The 17,011-nt window shown below is 36.1% G+C and overlaps 1 protein-coding gene across 6 annotated transcripts in view; it reads left to right on the top strand.

Annotated features, from left to right (window-relative positions):
• Window positions 1-17,011, top strand: part of SASS6 (SAS-6 centriolar assembly protein) — a 53,820-nt gene that overhangs the window by 8,892 nt on the left and 27,917 nt on the right. For 5 of the 6 annotated variants that reach the window (XM_063625584.1, XM_063625586.1, XM_063625585.1 and 2 more), the window contains 5 exons: window positions 883-962; window positions 1,663-1,767; window positions 2,597-2,768; window positions 3,371-3,436; window positions 4,689-4,808. In XM_063625584.1, coding sequence (XP_063481654.1) covers window positions 883-962; window positions 1,663-1,767; window positions 2,597-2,768; window positions 3,371-3,436; window positions 4,689-4,808 — 543 coding nt within the window. The remainder of the gene's footprint in view (window positions 1-882; window positions 963-1,662; window positions 1,768-2,596; window positions 2,769-3,370; window positions 3,437-4,688; window positions 4,809-17,011) is intronic. The other variant, XM_063625589.1, reaches the window with a different exon arrangement.

Genomic DNA, 17,011 nt, shown 5'->3' with positions numbered 1-17,011 from the left:
TTACATGTTATTCCTTATGCCTGCTATACCTCTTCATTTTCTAGCTTTGTGCATAAGTGGTTTAGATTTTTCTAGGATCTTAGCATTTCCCCAGTAGCCATGAGTAGAGATTTTATTTCAAATGTATTCTTAACCTTAATGCCCAGTTCTTTATTAGTTTTACATCATCTTGTAACTAATGCTGTTTTTCTTTCACCAGTGTTCTCTGGTACATAATTTTTGTGTACTTTTTGTGAGCTCTAGCTGTTATGATGATCTCCCACATTGTGTACACTTAGCTACCTGGAAAGTGGTCTTTATGAAAGGTACTTACTTCATTTGAGACTGAAAACAGTTGGGGTTCCATATCAGTGGCCACCTGGCCTAGGAGAGAATAGGCTCTTTGGAAGAAGCCTGGCAACGTGTTACCTGATACCCCGGTCTTCTGAGAGACAGAAGCTTTCTTTTTTCTAGTGTGGATTATTGTCAGTTCTGCTGATATATTTGCCACTTTTGAAATGCCATACCAGTTAACTTTAAGGAAACTAAAAATAAAATTGAATGTGGTATGTTCAGTGGTAAAGAAAATTTTCATCATGTTATGGTGTAGCAAGGACTGGGTCTAAATTTCCCCAAGCCTCTGATAGGATATTCTTAAACTTTCAACTCCTAGCACTTACTTAACTTTTACAGACCTCCATGTGGCTCTCAGAGAGCGGAATGTCTACCCCTATTTAAGATTCCAGCTCTCTAAAGACTAATAAAAAACCAGCAGCACTAGAAAACAAAGCTGTCTGCAATATAACTATGATACACTGATGTTGGATTTCTTCTGAGAAGGAAGAAATTACTCAAAAAGCCAGATCTAGTAAAAACATTTAAAAACAACAAACTTTCTTTTAGGACTTAGTTATTCGTCTGACTGATGACACGGATCCATTTTTTTTATATAACCTTGTTATATCTGAGGAAGATTTTCAAAGGTAACTAAATTTTTTTCTGATCTTATATTTAATGAAAGAATAAGTTTCTAAGTTTTATTGGTACTGTTCTCTTTCAAACACATACCTACATATTAGATTTAGTTACTTTGGGAATATTGGGCTATTTGTACTATCTTTACTTAGGGTGTTTTGGAAAATAAATATTTTGTAGGTTATTAGAATTCTGCTTAAAACACTGTGAAGTTTGAAGCTTTGCTGAATTTACTGATTTTTTTTCCCATTGAATAAGTTCTATAAAAATCAGAGTTCTTTAGCTTAGTTCTTGATTATAACAAGCGTTAGTAAATTTAAAAAAATAATGCTTCAGGATGCTAATTATAATTAAAGATAGTAATTGGCCAGGCGCGGTGGCTCACGCCTGTAATCCCAGCACTTTGGGCGGCCAAAGAGGGCGGATCATGAGGTCAGGAGTTCGAGACTAGTCTGACCAACATGGTGAAACCCTGTCTTAACTAAAAATACAAAAATTAGCCAGGTGTGATGGCATGCACCTGTAATCCCAGCTACTCGGGAGGCTGAGGAAGGAGAATCTCTTGAACCTGGGAGGCAGACGTTGCAGTGAGCCAAGATTGCACCACTGCACTCCAGCCTGGGTGACAGAGCAAGACTGTCTCAAAAAAAAAAAAAACCAAAGTTAATTAAATTTTTTTAAAAATTTCTTTTCCTTTCTTCTGTATAGTTTAAAATTCCAGCAAGGTCTTCTGGTAGACTTCTTAGCTTTCCCACAAAAATTTATAGATCTCCTTCAGCAATGTACTCAAGAACATGCCAAAGAAATTCCAAGGTAAGTTGCATGAGAACGCTACATTATTAAATTTAATTCAAGACAGACTCTTCTTTGAAACACAAGTTGATGGCAAAATCTTTTCCATTTATTATGAATATTCCTGTTTATTTTTAGAACTGGGGTTAGGCCTCCATTAAATCTCAGATTTTAAGGCATCTTGATTAAAATCAGAAATATTTCTTAATTTTCATGTCTTGACAAAGGCACTAAAGTTATCCGAAATATTTAGCAGCATCAAATACTTGGTTTTATAATGATCTTGGAAAAAGGGAAGACTAAGATTGTATGTGTGTGTGGTGCTAACGCCTGATTCTTTTATTGTAAAGTTCACCATCAACCTTTTATTTATTGGTTTTATCAGTTGACGATTGTTGTTGAATCAGTTATTTCATTAGGAAGAACAAAATGATGCTTCTCTATCATTTTTTCTATATTAAGTATAATTCTTCTATAAAGAAGAACTTTTCCTCAGCAATTAGGGCTATTTGATTGCTCAGAAAATTCATAAAGGATAAATGCTTAATTCTTGCATTTAAACTGTCAATTTTTAGAGTAAAGAGCTGGTAGTCTACTTTTGTGGCACTCAGCGACTTTTTGTTTCTAGTTTTTGCTTTTTCTCTCATTTGTTTCTCATGAACTCATGGACTTTTATGTAGTCACTGTATTTTAGTCAATCTTTTCTTTTTTTTGCCCAATTTATCTTTTACCATTGGGAGTCCTCAATGTGCTCCCTATCCTGAGCTTTCTAAGTAGAGAAGCTTCTGATTCAGTGAGAGATTTTCACTATCTCATAAGTGTGTTATAATGTAACATTTTCTTTTCAAAGGTTTTTGCTGCAGTTAGTTTCTCCAGCAGCTATTTTGGATAACTCACCTGCATTTTTAAATGTGGTAGAGACAAATCCTTTTAAGCATCTTACACACCTCTCACTAAAACTGTTACCTGGAAATGATGTGGAGATAAAGAAATTTCTCGCAGGCTGTTTGAAATGTAGCAAGGTAAGATTTAAATTTTAAGTTATTCTTTTAACAAAGTAAGTATCAATGGTCTTTGATAAATTATTGAAGAGATACATTGCCATAAGTTTTTGCTTTCTAAAGTTTTATGAAATATAACGAATTTATTTTATTGTTTTTTATTTAGTCAAGGTATGGTGGGGATGGATCTGGACCAGGAATTGAGAAGCTTAGGTCTCAGGGTTTTTACCAATCATGTGTGACTTTGGACAGGCCACTTAAACTCTTCTGTCATGGTTTCATCAACTGGTAGACATGTATGGAAATAGCTACCCTATCTAGCCCATCTTAAATGAGATAAGATATATGGAAGTGTCTTGAAAATTACAAAGTGCTATATGGCACAAGGAAACAACATAGGGATGCTGCTTGAGTTTTTAGAGTCTTTCTAGTCAAATGCTATAGATCAGTGCATCTCAAACTTTAAATTATCTGGGGATCTTGTTAAAATGATTTAGGTCTGAGATGGAGCCTAAGAATCTGCATTTCTAACAGGCTTCCAGGATGATGCTGATGCCATACTTTGAGTATCATGGCTATAGATGATTACATTGTAAACTGTGTAATTTTATTTTTATGAATAGGAAGAAAAATTATCATTGATGCAATCACTAGATGATGTTACTAGGCAACTGGACTTTACACAAAAGGTAATTCAAATTTCATTTTGTCTTTATAAGTCATCCAGACATTGGCGCTGAATTGCTTCCTTGACTCAGTTCCAAGATTTTATGTATTTTCTTTCAAAGCATGCTTCCGTTGAATTTCCTTTCCTCTTTGCCACCCTTCAACTACCACTAAATTATCTTGATCTGATACTTTCTCTTGTACATACTTGATTTTACACAAACATTTCTGTATCCCCAATACATAACATGTTCCCTCGAGTCTTCATTAAATAAGATATGTATATTTCTGTCATATATTAGTTCTCCACTCCCCACTTGTTCGCCTCATTCCTCTGGCCTAAATGGCTTTTCAGTTCCTATGCTCTAAACCTTTCTCTTTCTTTGCTATGTTTAGAATTAATTCCTCTGATAGGCTTAGCATCATTTCAGTCATAGCTACAACATTTCTGCCCTAGTCCATGAAATTGAAGGCCAGAGTATCTGTTTTAGCTTGTTCTTGTTTTGCTTTAAAGAACTATCTGAAGCTGGGTAATTTATAAAGAAAAGAGATTTAATTGGTTCATTGTTCTGTAGGCTGTACAAGCATGGCACCAACATCTGCTTGGCTTCTAGTGGGGACCTGAGGAAGTTTACAATCATGGCTGAAAGCAAAGGGGAGGAGGGGTGTCACGTGATGAAGGTGGGAGGAAGGAGGTACCACATGCTTTTAAACATCCAGATCTCATATGAACTGAGTGAGAACTCACTTAACACCAAGGGAATGGCACTAAACCATTCTGATGATCCAATCACCTACCACAGGCCCTGCCTTTACTGTTGGGGATTACATTTGAACATGAGACTTGGAGGGGACAGACATCCTAACCATATCGGCATCTGATAATCTGCATGGCCTCATGCAGAAAATACCCCCGCACAATGTGGCCCACAGGGCCATGTTACTGAGTTTTATATGTAAGTGAACTATTCCTGATAATCGACTTGCTTCCCCTTACCCCACTTTATTGGGTGGTAAAGAGCCAGATTTAATTAAAAGCTTTAATTAAAAGATAGTTAATCTTGACCTGTGGGCCGTTTTGGGTCTAAGATTGTTCTTAGTCTAATGTTGATGTCCTAAAATTTAAAAATTGTGTGCAGGAAAAGGCTTTGAACATATCCTGAAAAGCTATAATTTTGTTTTCTTTAATATCCTTGTAAATATTGCTATATTTTAATCGGAAGTATTACATATTAAGGAGCCTATCTTAATATTTTGTGTTAAACTCTAATGTAGACATTAGCAGAAAAAAAACAAGAATTAGATAAGTTACGGAATGAATGGGCGTCACATACAGCAGCCTTAACAAACAAGCATTCTCAGGAACTGACAAATGAAAAGGAAAAAGCCTTGCAGGTAAGAACATTAAAGGAAACTGAAAAAATATCTTTTATTGCTGTTGGTCATTTTGTTAATTTTAAAAGTAATATATGCTTGCTTTAAATTTTCCAAACATCACGGAAGTATATAAAATAAAAATAAAAATCCTCTCTTTCAAAGTCTTACTACCCAGAGATAATCTATAAACATTCTGATGTATTTTTTTCAGACTTTTCTCTATGTATATGTAAATAATATGCAATTTATAAATATTTGTTTATAAACTTATAACTCTGTTAATTATGTAGTTTATATATGTACCCATATAATGGGTTTTTGGTTTTGTTCTATACTAATGGGGTCTTATTGGATATATTGATTGTAACTTTTTCTTTGCTTAATGTGATACCATTCTATATCAGTTAAGATATTCCTTTTTAGTGACTGCAGAGTATTCATTTTTTGGGTTTAACTTAAATTATTTAACTACTTGCCTAAATGGTGGTCATTTAAATGCTTTAAAATTTTGGTTATTTTAAGCAATACTGCAACAAGCACTCTTAGTTTCTAGAAGTGAAACTGCAACATATCTATATAAAATTTTGATGGATACTGCAAATTTGCCACCCAAAAAGATTAAACCAAATGGAATCCCAAAGATAAGGTAGTGTATAAGGATACTTATTTCCCCATATTCTTGATGTTGTTTTTAACCTCTTGATTCTTTTTTTTTTTTTTTTTTTGAGACAGAGTTTTGCTTTTGTTGCCCAGGCTGGAGTGCGGTGGCACAATCTCGGCTCACTGCAACCTCTGCCTCCCGGGTTCAAGCGATTCTCCTGCCTCAGCCCCGCAAGTAGCTGGGATTACAGGCGTGTGCCACCATGCACACCTAATTTTGTATTTTTAGTAGAGATAGGGTTTCTCCATGTTGGTCAGGCTGGTCTTGAACTCCCAACCTTAGGTGATCTGCCCGCCTTGGCCTCCCAAAGTGCTGGGATTACAGGCATGAGCCACTGTGCCCTGCCACCTTCTTAATTCTTAATATATGCCACCTGATCTTAAGGTAGTACTAGTTTTAGTTTATATTTCTTGTGTTTTTTGTGAAGATAAGCATCTTTTAATATAACTTTTTATCATTTTTCTTCTATGGATTATTTTTTATTGTCTTTTCATCCCTTTTTCTGTGTGGTTTTTTTTTTTTTCCACTGTGCCCTGCCACCTTCTTAATTCTTAGTATTTGCCACCTGATCTTAAGGTAGTACTAGTTTTAGTTTATATTTCTTATATTTTTTGTGAACATAAGCATCTTTTACTGTAACTTTTTATCATTTTATTTCTTCTATGGATTATTTTTTATTGTCTTTTCATCCCTTTTTCTGTGTGGTTTTTATTTTTTATTTTTAGATGGAGTCTCACTCTGTCGCTCGGACTGGAGTATAGTGGCACTATCTCGGCTCACTGCAACCTCTGTCCCCCAGGTTCAAGCAATTCTCCTGCCTCAGCCTCCTGAGTAATTGGGATTGCAGGCACATGCCACCACCATGCCTGGCTAATTTTTGTATTTTCAGTAGAGATGAGTTTCACTCTGTTGGTCAGGCTGGTCTTGAACTCCTGACCTCGTGGTCCACCCACCTGGGCCTCCCAAAGTGCTGGGATTACAGGCATGAGCCACCACACCCAGCTGTGGTTGTTATTTTCTACTGCTTTGTAGTATGAATTCCTTTTTTACCTTTTGTACTATAGCTTCTTTTTTTTTTTGAGACAGAATTTCACTCCTGTTGCCCAGGCTGGAGTGCAATGGCACGATTCGACTCATTGCAACCTTTGCCTCCCAGGTTCAAGCGATTCTCCTACCTCAGCCTCCCAAGTAGCTGGGATTACACATGTGCCACAATGCCCGGCTAATTTTTGTATTTTTAGTAAAGACGGGGTTTCACCATGTTGGCCAGGCTGGTCTCGAACTCCTGACCTCAGGTGATCTGCCTTCCTCAGCCTCCCAAAGTGCTAGGATTACAGGCGTGAGCTGCTGTGCCCGGCCTTATAGCTTCTTTAATATTACATTTTATTGTTGTTTTTATGTACTTTACTAGATGCTTGCTCTTAAGAGTACAGCTTGATGGTTTTTTTAAATGTGTAACTTTCACCCAAATTAAGATACAGAAATTGGACCACCCCTCTAGGTTCCCTTGTATGGCTTCCTAGTCCTAACAGTAGTCCATAGGAAGTTATCATACTTCTGACTTACATCATCATTCATTAGTTTTGCCAATTCTTGAACTTTGTGTAAATGGAATCATATTATGTTTGCATATGGCTTTCTTCACTCAGCATATTTCTGAAATTCACCTATTTTCTATTGTTTCTTTTTATTGTTATATGAATCTGCCATAATCTATTTTCCTATTGGTAGGCATTTGAGTTGTTTCTGGTATTTTGCTATTATTAATTAAACTGCTATGAACATTCTTGTACTTATCTTTTTGTGGACACATATACTCATTTTTCTTTGATATATATCTATGATTGGAATGGCTAGGTTGTAGTATATATAGGCATATGTTTAGCTTTAGTAGAAACTACCAGTTTCCCAAAGTAGGTATACCAGTTTACATTGCCATTCTATGGGTATGTAATACTATCTGATAATAATGAACACTTCTTCATATACATATTTATCACTTGAATATTCTTTTTTCAAGTGTCCATTCAAGTTGTTAGCATGTTTAATTTGCCTATTATTAGTATTATTATTGATTTGTAGGAATTTGTATATTCTGGACATGAGTCCTTTGTCAGATGTATGCATTGTGAATATTTCTGTCTATAGCTTGCCTTTTCACTTTTTATTGGTATAAATCAAGGATATACACCTTATCTATCATGTATATTATAAACATTTCTCCCAGCCTGTCATTTGCCAGCATCTTTTGCCATATATAGTTTTTTTAATTTGAATGTCATCAAATCTCTCAGTCATTGACTTTATGGCTTAAGATTTTATTTCACATTTGGAAAGTGTTTCCCACCCCAGGATTATGAAAAAATTCTCCTATGTTCTAATATTTGTTTAATTTTCTTTTTATATTTAGCTTTTTAATCTACTTGGAATATAATTTTGTGGAGTATAGTGTAAGGTAGATTTTTTTGACATATAGTCAGTCATTGCTCCCCAATGATTTAAAATACTACCTCTATTATTTTATTTCATTTTTATTTTTTAGAGGTAAGGTCTTGCTCTGTTCCCCAGGCTGGAGTGCAGTGGCACGATCATGGCTCACTACAGCCTCAACCTCCAGCAATCATCCTGCCTCCGCTTCCAAAGTAGCTGGGACTACAGGCATGTGTCACCACACAGGCTGATTTTAACATTTTTTTGTGGAGATGGGGTTTCACTATGTTGCCCACGGTGATCTTGAACTCCTGGCCTCAAGTGATCCTCCGTCCTTGGCTTCCCAAAGTGCTGAGATTACCGGCATGAGCCACTGTGCCTGGTACTACCTTTATCACATACTAAATTTCTTTATGTACTTGGGCTTGTCTTTGGACTGTTGTTAAGAACTGATCTCATTTTCTCGTTCAGTGGAGAGATATATCTCTTCATTTATTAAGGTCTTATTTGTTGGAAACAGACTTATTTACTCTCTATCTCTCTCCCTTTTTCTCTTTTCTCTTTTTCTTTTGCAGTCTTGTTAAACAGTGTTTTTGGCTAGGGACTTTACAGATTTTTACTGCATAGATGAGACCATCAACTCCCTACCAGTACCACTGTGGTTAAATTTATAATTGTTTATCAGTAGTGTATTTTTTTAAATTTTATTATTATTATACTTTAAGTTTTAGAGTACATGTGCACAACGTGCAGGTTTGTTACATATGTATACATGTGCCATGTTGGTGTGCTGCACCCATTAACTTGTCATTTAGCATTAGGTATATCTCCTAATGCTATCCCTTCCCCCTCCCCCCACCCCACAACACTGCTCAGTGTGTGATGTTCCCCTTCCAGTGTCCATGTGTTCTCATTGTTCAATTCCCACCTATGAGTGAGAACGTGCAGTGTTTGGTTTTTTGTCCTTGGGATGGTTTGCTGAGAATGATGGTTTCCAGTTTCATCCATGTCCCTACAAAGGACATGAACTCATCATTTTTTATGGCTGCATAGTATTCCATGATATATATGTGCCACATTTTCTTAATCCAGTCTATCGTTGGACATTTAGGTTGGTTCCAAGTCTTTGCTATTGTGAATAGGGCCACTATAAACATACGTGTGCATGTGTTTTTATAGCAGCATGATTTATAATCCTTTGGGTATATACCCAGTAATGGGATGGCTGGGTCAAATGGTATTTCTAGTTCTAGATCCCTGAGGAATCGTCACACTGACTTCCACAATGGTTGAACTAGTTTACAGTCCCACCAACAGTGTAAAAGTGTTCCTATTTCTCCACATCCTCTCCAGCGCCTGTTGTTTCCTGACTTTTTAATGATGGCCATTCTAACTGGTGTGAGATGGTATCTCATTGTGGTTTTGATTTGCATTTCTCTGATGGCCAGTGATGATGAGCATTTTTTCATGTGTTTTTTGGCTGCATAAATGTCTTCTTTTGAGAAGTGTCTGTTCATATCCGTCGCCCGCTTTTTGATGGGGTTGTTTTTTTCCTTGTAAATTTGTTTGAGTTCATTGTAGATTCTGGATATTAGCCCTTTGTCAGATGAGTAGGTTGCAAAAATTTTCTCCCATTCTGTAGGTTGCATGTAGTTTCTTTTGCTGTGCAGAAGCTCTTTAGTTTAATTAGATCCCATTTGTCAATTTTGGCTTTTGTTGCCATTGCTTTTGGTGTTTTAGACATGAAGTCCTTGCCCATGCCTATGTCCTGAATGGTATTGCCTAGGTTTTCTTCTAGGGTTTTTGTGGTTTTAGGTCTAACATTTAAGTCTTTAATCCATCTTGAATTAATTTTTGTATAAGGTGTAAGGAGGAGATCCAGTTTCAGCTTTCTACATATGGCTAGCCAGTTTTCCCAGCACCATTTATTAAATAGGAAATCCTTTTCCCATTGCTTGTTTTTGTCAGGTTTGTCAAAGATCAGATAGTTGTAGATATGTGGTATTATTTCTTAGGGCTCTGTTCTGTTCCATTGGTCTATATCTCTGTTTTGGTACCAGTACCATGCTGTTTTGGTTACTGTAGCCTTGTAGTATAGTTTAAAGTCAGGTAGCATGATGCCTCCAGCTTTGTTCTTTTGGCTTAGGATTGACTTGGCAATGCACGCTCTTTTTTGGTTCCATATGCACTTTAAAGTAGTTTTTTCCAATTCTGTGAAGAAAGTCATTGGTAGCTTGATGGGGATGGCATTGAATCTATAAATTACCTTGGGCAGTATGGCCATTTTCACGATATTGATTCTTCCTACTCACGAGCATGGAATGTTCTTCCATTTGTTTGTATCCTCTTTTATTTCATTGAGCAGTGGTTTGTAGTTCTCCTTGAAGAGGTCCTTCACATCCCTTGTAAGTTGTATTCCTAGGTATTTTATTCTCTTTGAAGCAATTGTGAATGGGAGTTCACTCATGATTTGGCTCTCTGTCTGTTATTGGTGTATAAGAATGATTGTGATTTTTGTACATTGATTTTGTATCCTGAGACTTTGCTGAAGTTGCTTATCCGCTTGAGGAGATTTGGGGCTGAGACGATGGGGTTTTCTAGATATACAATCATGTCATCTGCAAACAGGGACAACTTGACTTCCTCTTTTCCTAATTGAATACCCTTTATTTCCTTTTCCTGCCTGATTGCCCTGGCCAGAACATCCAACACTATGTTGAATAGGAGCAGTAAGAGAGGGCATCCCTGTCTTGTGCCAGTTTTCAAAGGGAATGCTTCCAGTTTTTGCCCATTCAGTATGATATTGGCTGTGGGTTTGTCATAGATAGCTCTTATTATTTTGAGATACGTCCCATCAATACCTAATTTATTGAGAGTTTTTAGCATGAAGGATGGTTGAATTTTGTCAAAGGCCTTTACTGCGTCTGTTGAGATAATCATGTGGTTTTTGTCTTTGGTTCTGTTTATATGTTGGATTACATTTATTGATTTGCATATGTTGAACCAGCCTTGTATCCCAGGGATGAAGCCCACTTGATCATGGTGGATAAGCTTTTTGATGTGCTGCTGGATTCGGTTTGCCAGTATTTTATTGAGGATTTTCGCATCAATGTTCATCAAGGATATTGGTCTAAAATTCTCTTTTTTTGTTGTGTCTCTGCCAGGCTTTGGTATCAGAATGATGCTGGCCTCATGAAATGAGTTAGGGAGGATTCCCTCTTTTTCTATTGATCGTAATTGTTTCAGAAGGAACGGTACTAGCTTCTCTTTGTACCTCTGGTAGAATTTGGCTGTGAATCCATCTGGTCCTGGACTTTTTTTGGTTGGTAAGCTATTGATTATTGCCTCAATTTCAGAGCCTGTTGTTGGTCTATTCAGAGATTCAACTTCTTCCTGGTTTAGTCTTGGGAGGATATATGTGTCAAGGAATTTATCCATTTCTTCTAGATTTTCTAGTTTATTTGTGTAGAGGTGTTTATAGTATTCTCTGATGGTAGTTTGTATTTCTGTGGGATTGGTGGTGATATCCCCTTTATCATTTTTTATTGCGTCTATTTGATTCTTCTCTCTTTTCTTGTTAGTCTTGCTAGCAGTCTATCAATTTTGTTGATGTTGTCAAAAAACTATCTCCTGGATTCATTAATTTTTTGAAGGGTTTTTCATGTCTCCATTTCCTTCAGTTCTGCTCTGATCTTAGTTATTTCTTGCCTTCTGCTAGCTTTTGAATGTGTTTGCTCTTGTTTTTCTAGTTCTTTTAATTGTGATGTTAGGGTGTCAATTTTAGATCTTTCCTGCTTTCTCTTGTGGGCATTTAGTGCTATAAATTTCCCTCTACACACTGCTTTGAATGTGTCCCAGAGATTCTGGTATATTGTGTCTTTGTTCTCACTGGTGTCAAAGAACATCTTTATTTCTGCCTTCATTTCATTATTTACCCAGCAGTTATTCAGGAGCAGGTTGTTCAGTTTCCATGTAGTTGAGCGGTTTTGAGTGAGTTTCTTAATCCTGAGTTCTAATTTGATTGCACTGTGGTCTGAGAGACAGTTTGTTATAATTTCTGTTCTTTTACATTTGCTGAGGAGAGCTTTACTTCCAACTCTGTGGTCAATTTTGGAATAGGTGTGGTGTGGTGCTGAAAAGAATGTATATTCTGTTGATTCGGGGTGGAGAGTTCTGTAGATGTCTATTAGGTCCGCTTGGTGCAGAGCTGAGTTCAATTCCTGGGTATCCTTGTTAACTTTCTGTCTGGTTGTTCTGTGTAATGTTGACAGTGGGGTGTTAAAGTCTCCCATTATTATTGTGTGGGAGTCTAAGTCTCTTTGTAGGTCACTAAGGACTTGCTTTATGAATCTGGGTGCTCCTGTATTGGGTGCATATATATTTAGGATAGTTAGCTCTTCTTGTTGAATTGATCCCTTTACCATTATGTAATGGCCTTCTTTGTCTCTTTTGATCTTTGTTGTTTTAAAGTCTGTTTTATCAGAGAGTAGGATTGCAACCCCTGCCTTTTTTTGTTTTCCTTTTGCTTGGTAGATCTTCCTCCATCCCTTTGTTTTGAGTCTGTGTGTGTCTCTGCACGTGAGATGGGTTTCCTGAATACAGCACACTGATGGGTCTTGACTCTTTATCCAATTTCCCAGTGTGTGTCTTTTGATTGGAGCATTTAGCCCATTTACATTTAAAGTTAAGATTGTTATGTGTGAATTTGATCCTGTCATTATGATGTTAGCTGGTTATTTTGCTCGTTAGTTGATGCAGTTTCTTCCTAACCTTGATGGTCTTTACAATTTGGCATGTTTTTGCAGTGGCTGGTACTGATTGTTCCTTTCCATGTTTAGTGCTTCCCTCAGGAGCTCTTTTAGGTTAGGCCTGGTGGTGACAAAATCTCTCAGCATTTGCTTGTCTGTAAAGTATTTTATTTCTCCTTCACTTATGAAGCTTAGTTTGGCTGGATATGTCATATCCTGCCACCTTACTAAATTTACATACTGTTTCTAAGAGTTTTGAAATTGATTCTCTTAGGTTTTCCAGGTAGATATATAAACTATAAAAAATAGTAATTTTTTTCTTCCTATGATTAGTGTCCTTTTGTTTTCTTGTACAGAAAAATAATAGTGGGATTTTTATCTTGTTCCAGTCTTTTTTGGTAAATAACTAAAATATCTCACTGTTAAATATGATGTTTGCTTTGCATTTGAGAGAGAGGGTTTTCTTTTCTTCCTTGCTACCTAAGAATTTTAATTCAAAGAGTGCTAAATCAGATAAAATGAGTTTTGGGATCTAACCAAATAATTACGTCATTTTTCCCATTTAATAGTGTAATAAATTATAACAACAGATTTCCAAAGGTGGAATCATCTTTGCATTCATAGAATAATACTTAAATAGTCATAGCAATTTTTAATAAACTATTGTATCAATTTGCTGTTATTTAACTTGGGATTTTTGTATTTTTATTTATTTAATTTTAGAGACAGAGTCTTGCTCTATTGCCCAGGCTGGAGTGCAGTGGTGCGGTCACGGCCCACTGCATCCTCAATCTTCTGGGCTCAAGCTACCCTCCCACCTCAGTCTTTGGAGTAGCTGGGACCACAGATACAGACCACCAGGCCTAGCTAATTTTTTTTTTTTTTTAAGAGATGGAGTCTCACTATGTTGGTCAGGCTGGACTCAATCTCCTGGCCTCAAGTGATCCATCCACCTTGGCCTCCTGAAGTGCTGGGATTACAGGCATGAACCACCATGCCTGGCCCAGGATGTTTGTATTTATATTCATAAGTGACATTGGTCTGAGATTGTCTTTTTCCTGCACATCATAGTTTGCTTATTGCAAATGTGGGTTATAGACTATGGTATTAGAATTATGCTAGCCTCATGAGATGAATAAGGACATTTTTCAGTTTTCTTTATTCTTTGAAACAGTGAAATAACAGGGAATTAATCTGTACCTTGAGGGCCTGATACAATTAGCGTTTTAACACCAATTGGATCACGCACCTAGTTGAAGCATTTATCTTTTTCTTTTCCAGTTTTCTCCATGATTATTGGTCTGTTTAAATTTTCTCTTTTTTCTTGAGTTTTGCTAATTTATATTTTCTTTAAAAGCCATGTGTTTCATCTATGTGTTTTTATTTTTAAAATGTATTATTTTTTTTTTAGTTTTGAAGATGAGGTGTTGCTATGTTGCCCAGGCTGGACTCAGACTCCTAGGTTTAGGCAATCCTCCTGCCTCAGCTCCTCTAGAGTAGCAGGGACTACTGGTGTGTGCCATTGTATGTGGGTGCTATCTATGTGTTTAAATATATTAGTACAATATCGTGCATATTGTCTTGTGATTTTTAAAATCTCCATATTATTTCTCTTATGTTCTTAATTTGTTTTGTTTAATGTGGCTAGATGGTTTTTCTATTGTTTAGTGTTTTTGAAGAACTAGTTTTTCGTTTCATTAATTAGTTCTACACTGTTTCTCCCCCTATTTCGTTAATTTCTGTTTACTACCTTTTTTTTTTTTTTTTTTTGAGACCGAGTCTCACTCTTGTTACCCACGCTGGAGTGCAGTGTCATGATCTCAACTCACTGCAAGCTCTGCCTCCCGGGTTCACGCCATTCTCCTGCCTCAGCCTCCTGAGTAGCTGGGACTATAGGTGCCTGCCACCACGCCTGGCTGATTTTTTTGTACTTTAGTAGAGACGGGGTTTCACCAGGATGGTCTCGATCTCCTGACCTCGTGATCTGCCTGCCTTAGCCTCCCAAAGTGCTGGGATTACAGGCGTGAGCCACCAGGCCTGGCCTTTTTTTTGGCTCGATTTTCAAGCAAGTTGTGTTCTTCTTGACGTTGTTGTTCGATTCAGGGGTACATATGCAAGTTTGTTACTGGGTATATTGCATAATACTGGAATTTGGGCTTCTATTGAACTCATCACCCAAATAGTAAACATAGTACCCAATAAGTAGTTTTTCAATGTCTACCTCACTCTATCCCTCCCTCATTTTGGAGTACTCCTTGTCTATTGTCCATGGAAACAAGTTAGATCTAAAAGTTTCTTCATAAGGGCATTTGTTTAAAACTCCAGAGTGACTGAAGGATTTGTTTGCATTTCTATATTGCACTTTCTAATAGGATTGTTAGGCAGTCCTTTGGGACTTTAAAACCAGGTCAACACTTCTCTTCCTGCTAATAGATAATTTAAAACTTTAGTGTGCGTGAGAATCATTTGAAGGGTGCATTAGAATGCAGATTGCTGGGCTTTATCCCCAGAGTCTTTGATACAGTTAGTCGGGGGTGGATTCCAGGAACTTGATTTCCTGATAGGTTCTTAGCTGATACTGATTATTCTGTTCAGAGGACTGTACTTTGATAAACACTGCCATCGGTGCTGTTTCTCAAATTAGGCCAATGATTATATAGAGATCTGTTGAGGCACGTAAACTGCCTTCTACTATTAATGATGGTTTCTACAAATGTTATAGGGAAAAATGGCTGTATTATCTATATTTGTCACTTATCTATTCAAGTGGACATTAAACCTATGTTATCTTTAAGGCATTTTAATAGGGCAAATTTGATTCCTGCATTTTTTATTTTTCTTTATGTTCACACTTATTTCTCATGTTTTCTTTATACCTCCATTTAAAAAAATATACTGAGTAATCTTAATTGTTTCTACACTAATTTCTTTGTAGAAGCTTTTTTCTGTGAGGAAAGTCCTAGCAACACGTAGAATCACCCATCTTCCTTCTATTTCTTGTATTATTTTCTTAATTCTGACTTCTATATTTCATCACTTCTTCATAGAATTTTTATTAATTTTTGTTTTCCCATTCATATCATTATAATTCAATTCCCAAAACATTTTTCTCATCTAATGTTCTTCCAAAACTACTGTGTGCTTTTCCGATTTAAGCCTCTATAGAATATTCATTTGAAAAATATTGCTTCCACTTCTACAAATTCTCCCTTTTCTATTGGACTCAATTATTCTGAAACTGTCCCTCCAATGATTATTTTTTTTCCTCCAGAATGGAAATTTTTTCATGTATTTTTTTCTAAAAATAATGAAACGATTCAGAAGTGAACGAAGTAGAAAATGTGAACTTTATAATGTTCGTTCTCACACTTTTTTTTAAACAAAAATCTCCAAGGTTCTGATGATCACTGGAATAAAAACCAGTTCTTTATTTTCACTGCTTTTGGCCTCTATTGTCTTTAGTGTCTTTGATTACCCTCTTAGACGGTTACAGTTAGCATCTTTACCAGTTTGCTCTGATTTTTCTTCTTGGTTGCTTCTTCAATGTTTTCTTCCAAGATGGCATTTTCAATTTTATATGGACTGCTTCCTGTTTTATCTCTTTTTGCTCCTTCTCCTCTCCTTTTCAGCTTTCTGAAAATGGGGAAATTCCTGAAGTAGTAATGTAAAATTCCTAAGGTATTTTATGAGAGGGACACTCCCCTGTACTAGTGCTAAGACTTTTGAATGGGTATAACTTCTCTGGGATACAGTTTTGGAACTTGCATCAAGCTTTATATTTGTTTATATTCTTTATTCTATAATTGATCATAAAGAAATAATCTGAATTTTAGATGTATGTCTGTACAAAAAAAAATCATCATTTTATTTATAATTGTGAAAAATTGGGAACTAAATGTCCATAATTAGGGCAGAAGTTAAATGAATTATGGAGTAGCCATGGATGGAATGTTGTGTAGCTATTAAAGACTTTACAAATAATTTTTTAATGATGTGAGAAGGTGCATATGCTAAGGGATTAAAAAGTGTGATTAAATTGTATAAATAGCTTGATATTCATTCATTAATTTTAATATGTATATTGTGTGTTTATGTGGATGTCAATATAAGTATATAAATGAGTGGAAGACACTACTTCTAAATATTAGGAGTGATTTTTCTGGATGGGATTGTGGATTATTTGTGTTTCCTTTTTGCCCATAAGAGCATGTATAACTTTGATAACCACAAAATATGCTTTATTTTCAAAAGATATTTAGGATTTGATAGTGTTCGTTAACAAAAGTTACTAAGATAGGTTTGTGATACGATTCAGACAGGCACTAAATATTGCACAGTTATAACCATGTTCAAATTTTATTGTTGGTAAAAATGACTAAATA

Source organism: Symphalangus syndactylus, chromosome 12 (genome assembly GCF_028878055.3).
Source record: "Symphalangus syndactylus isolate Jambi chromosome 12, NHGRI_mSymSyn1-v2.1_pri, whole genome shotgun sequence".
Classification (NCBI taxonomy): domain Eukaryota; kingdom Metazoa; phylum Chordata; class Mammalia; order Primates; family Hylobatidae; genus Symphalangus; species Symphalangus syndactylus.
Note: the sequence above shows the minus strand (reverse complement) of the source record. Positions and strands in the feature narration are given on the sequence as shown.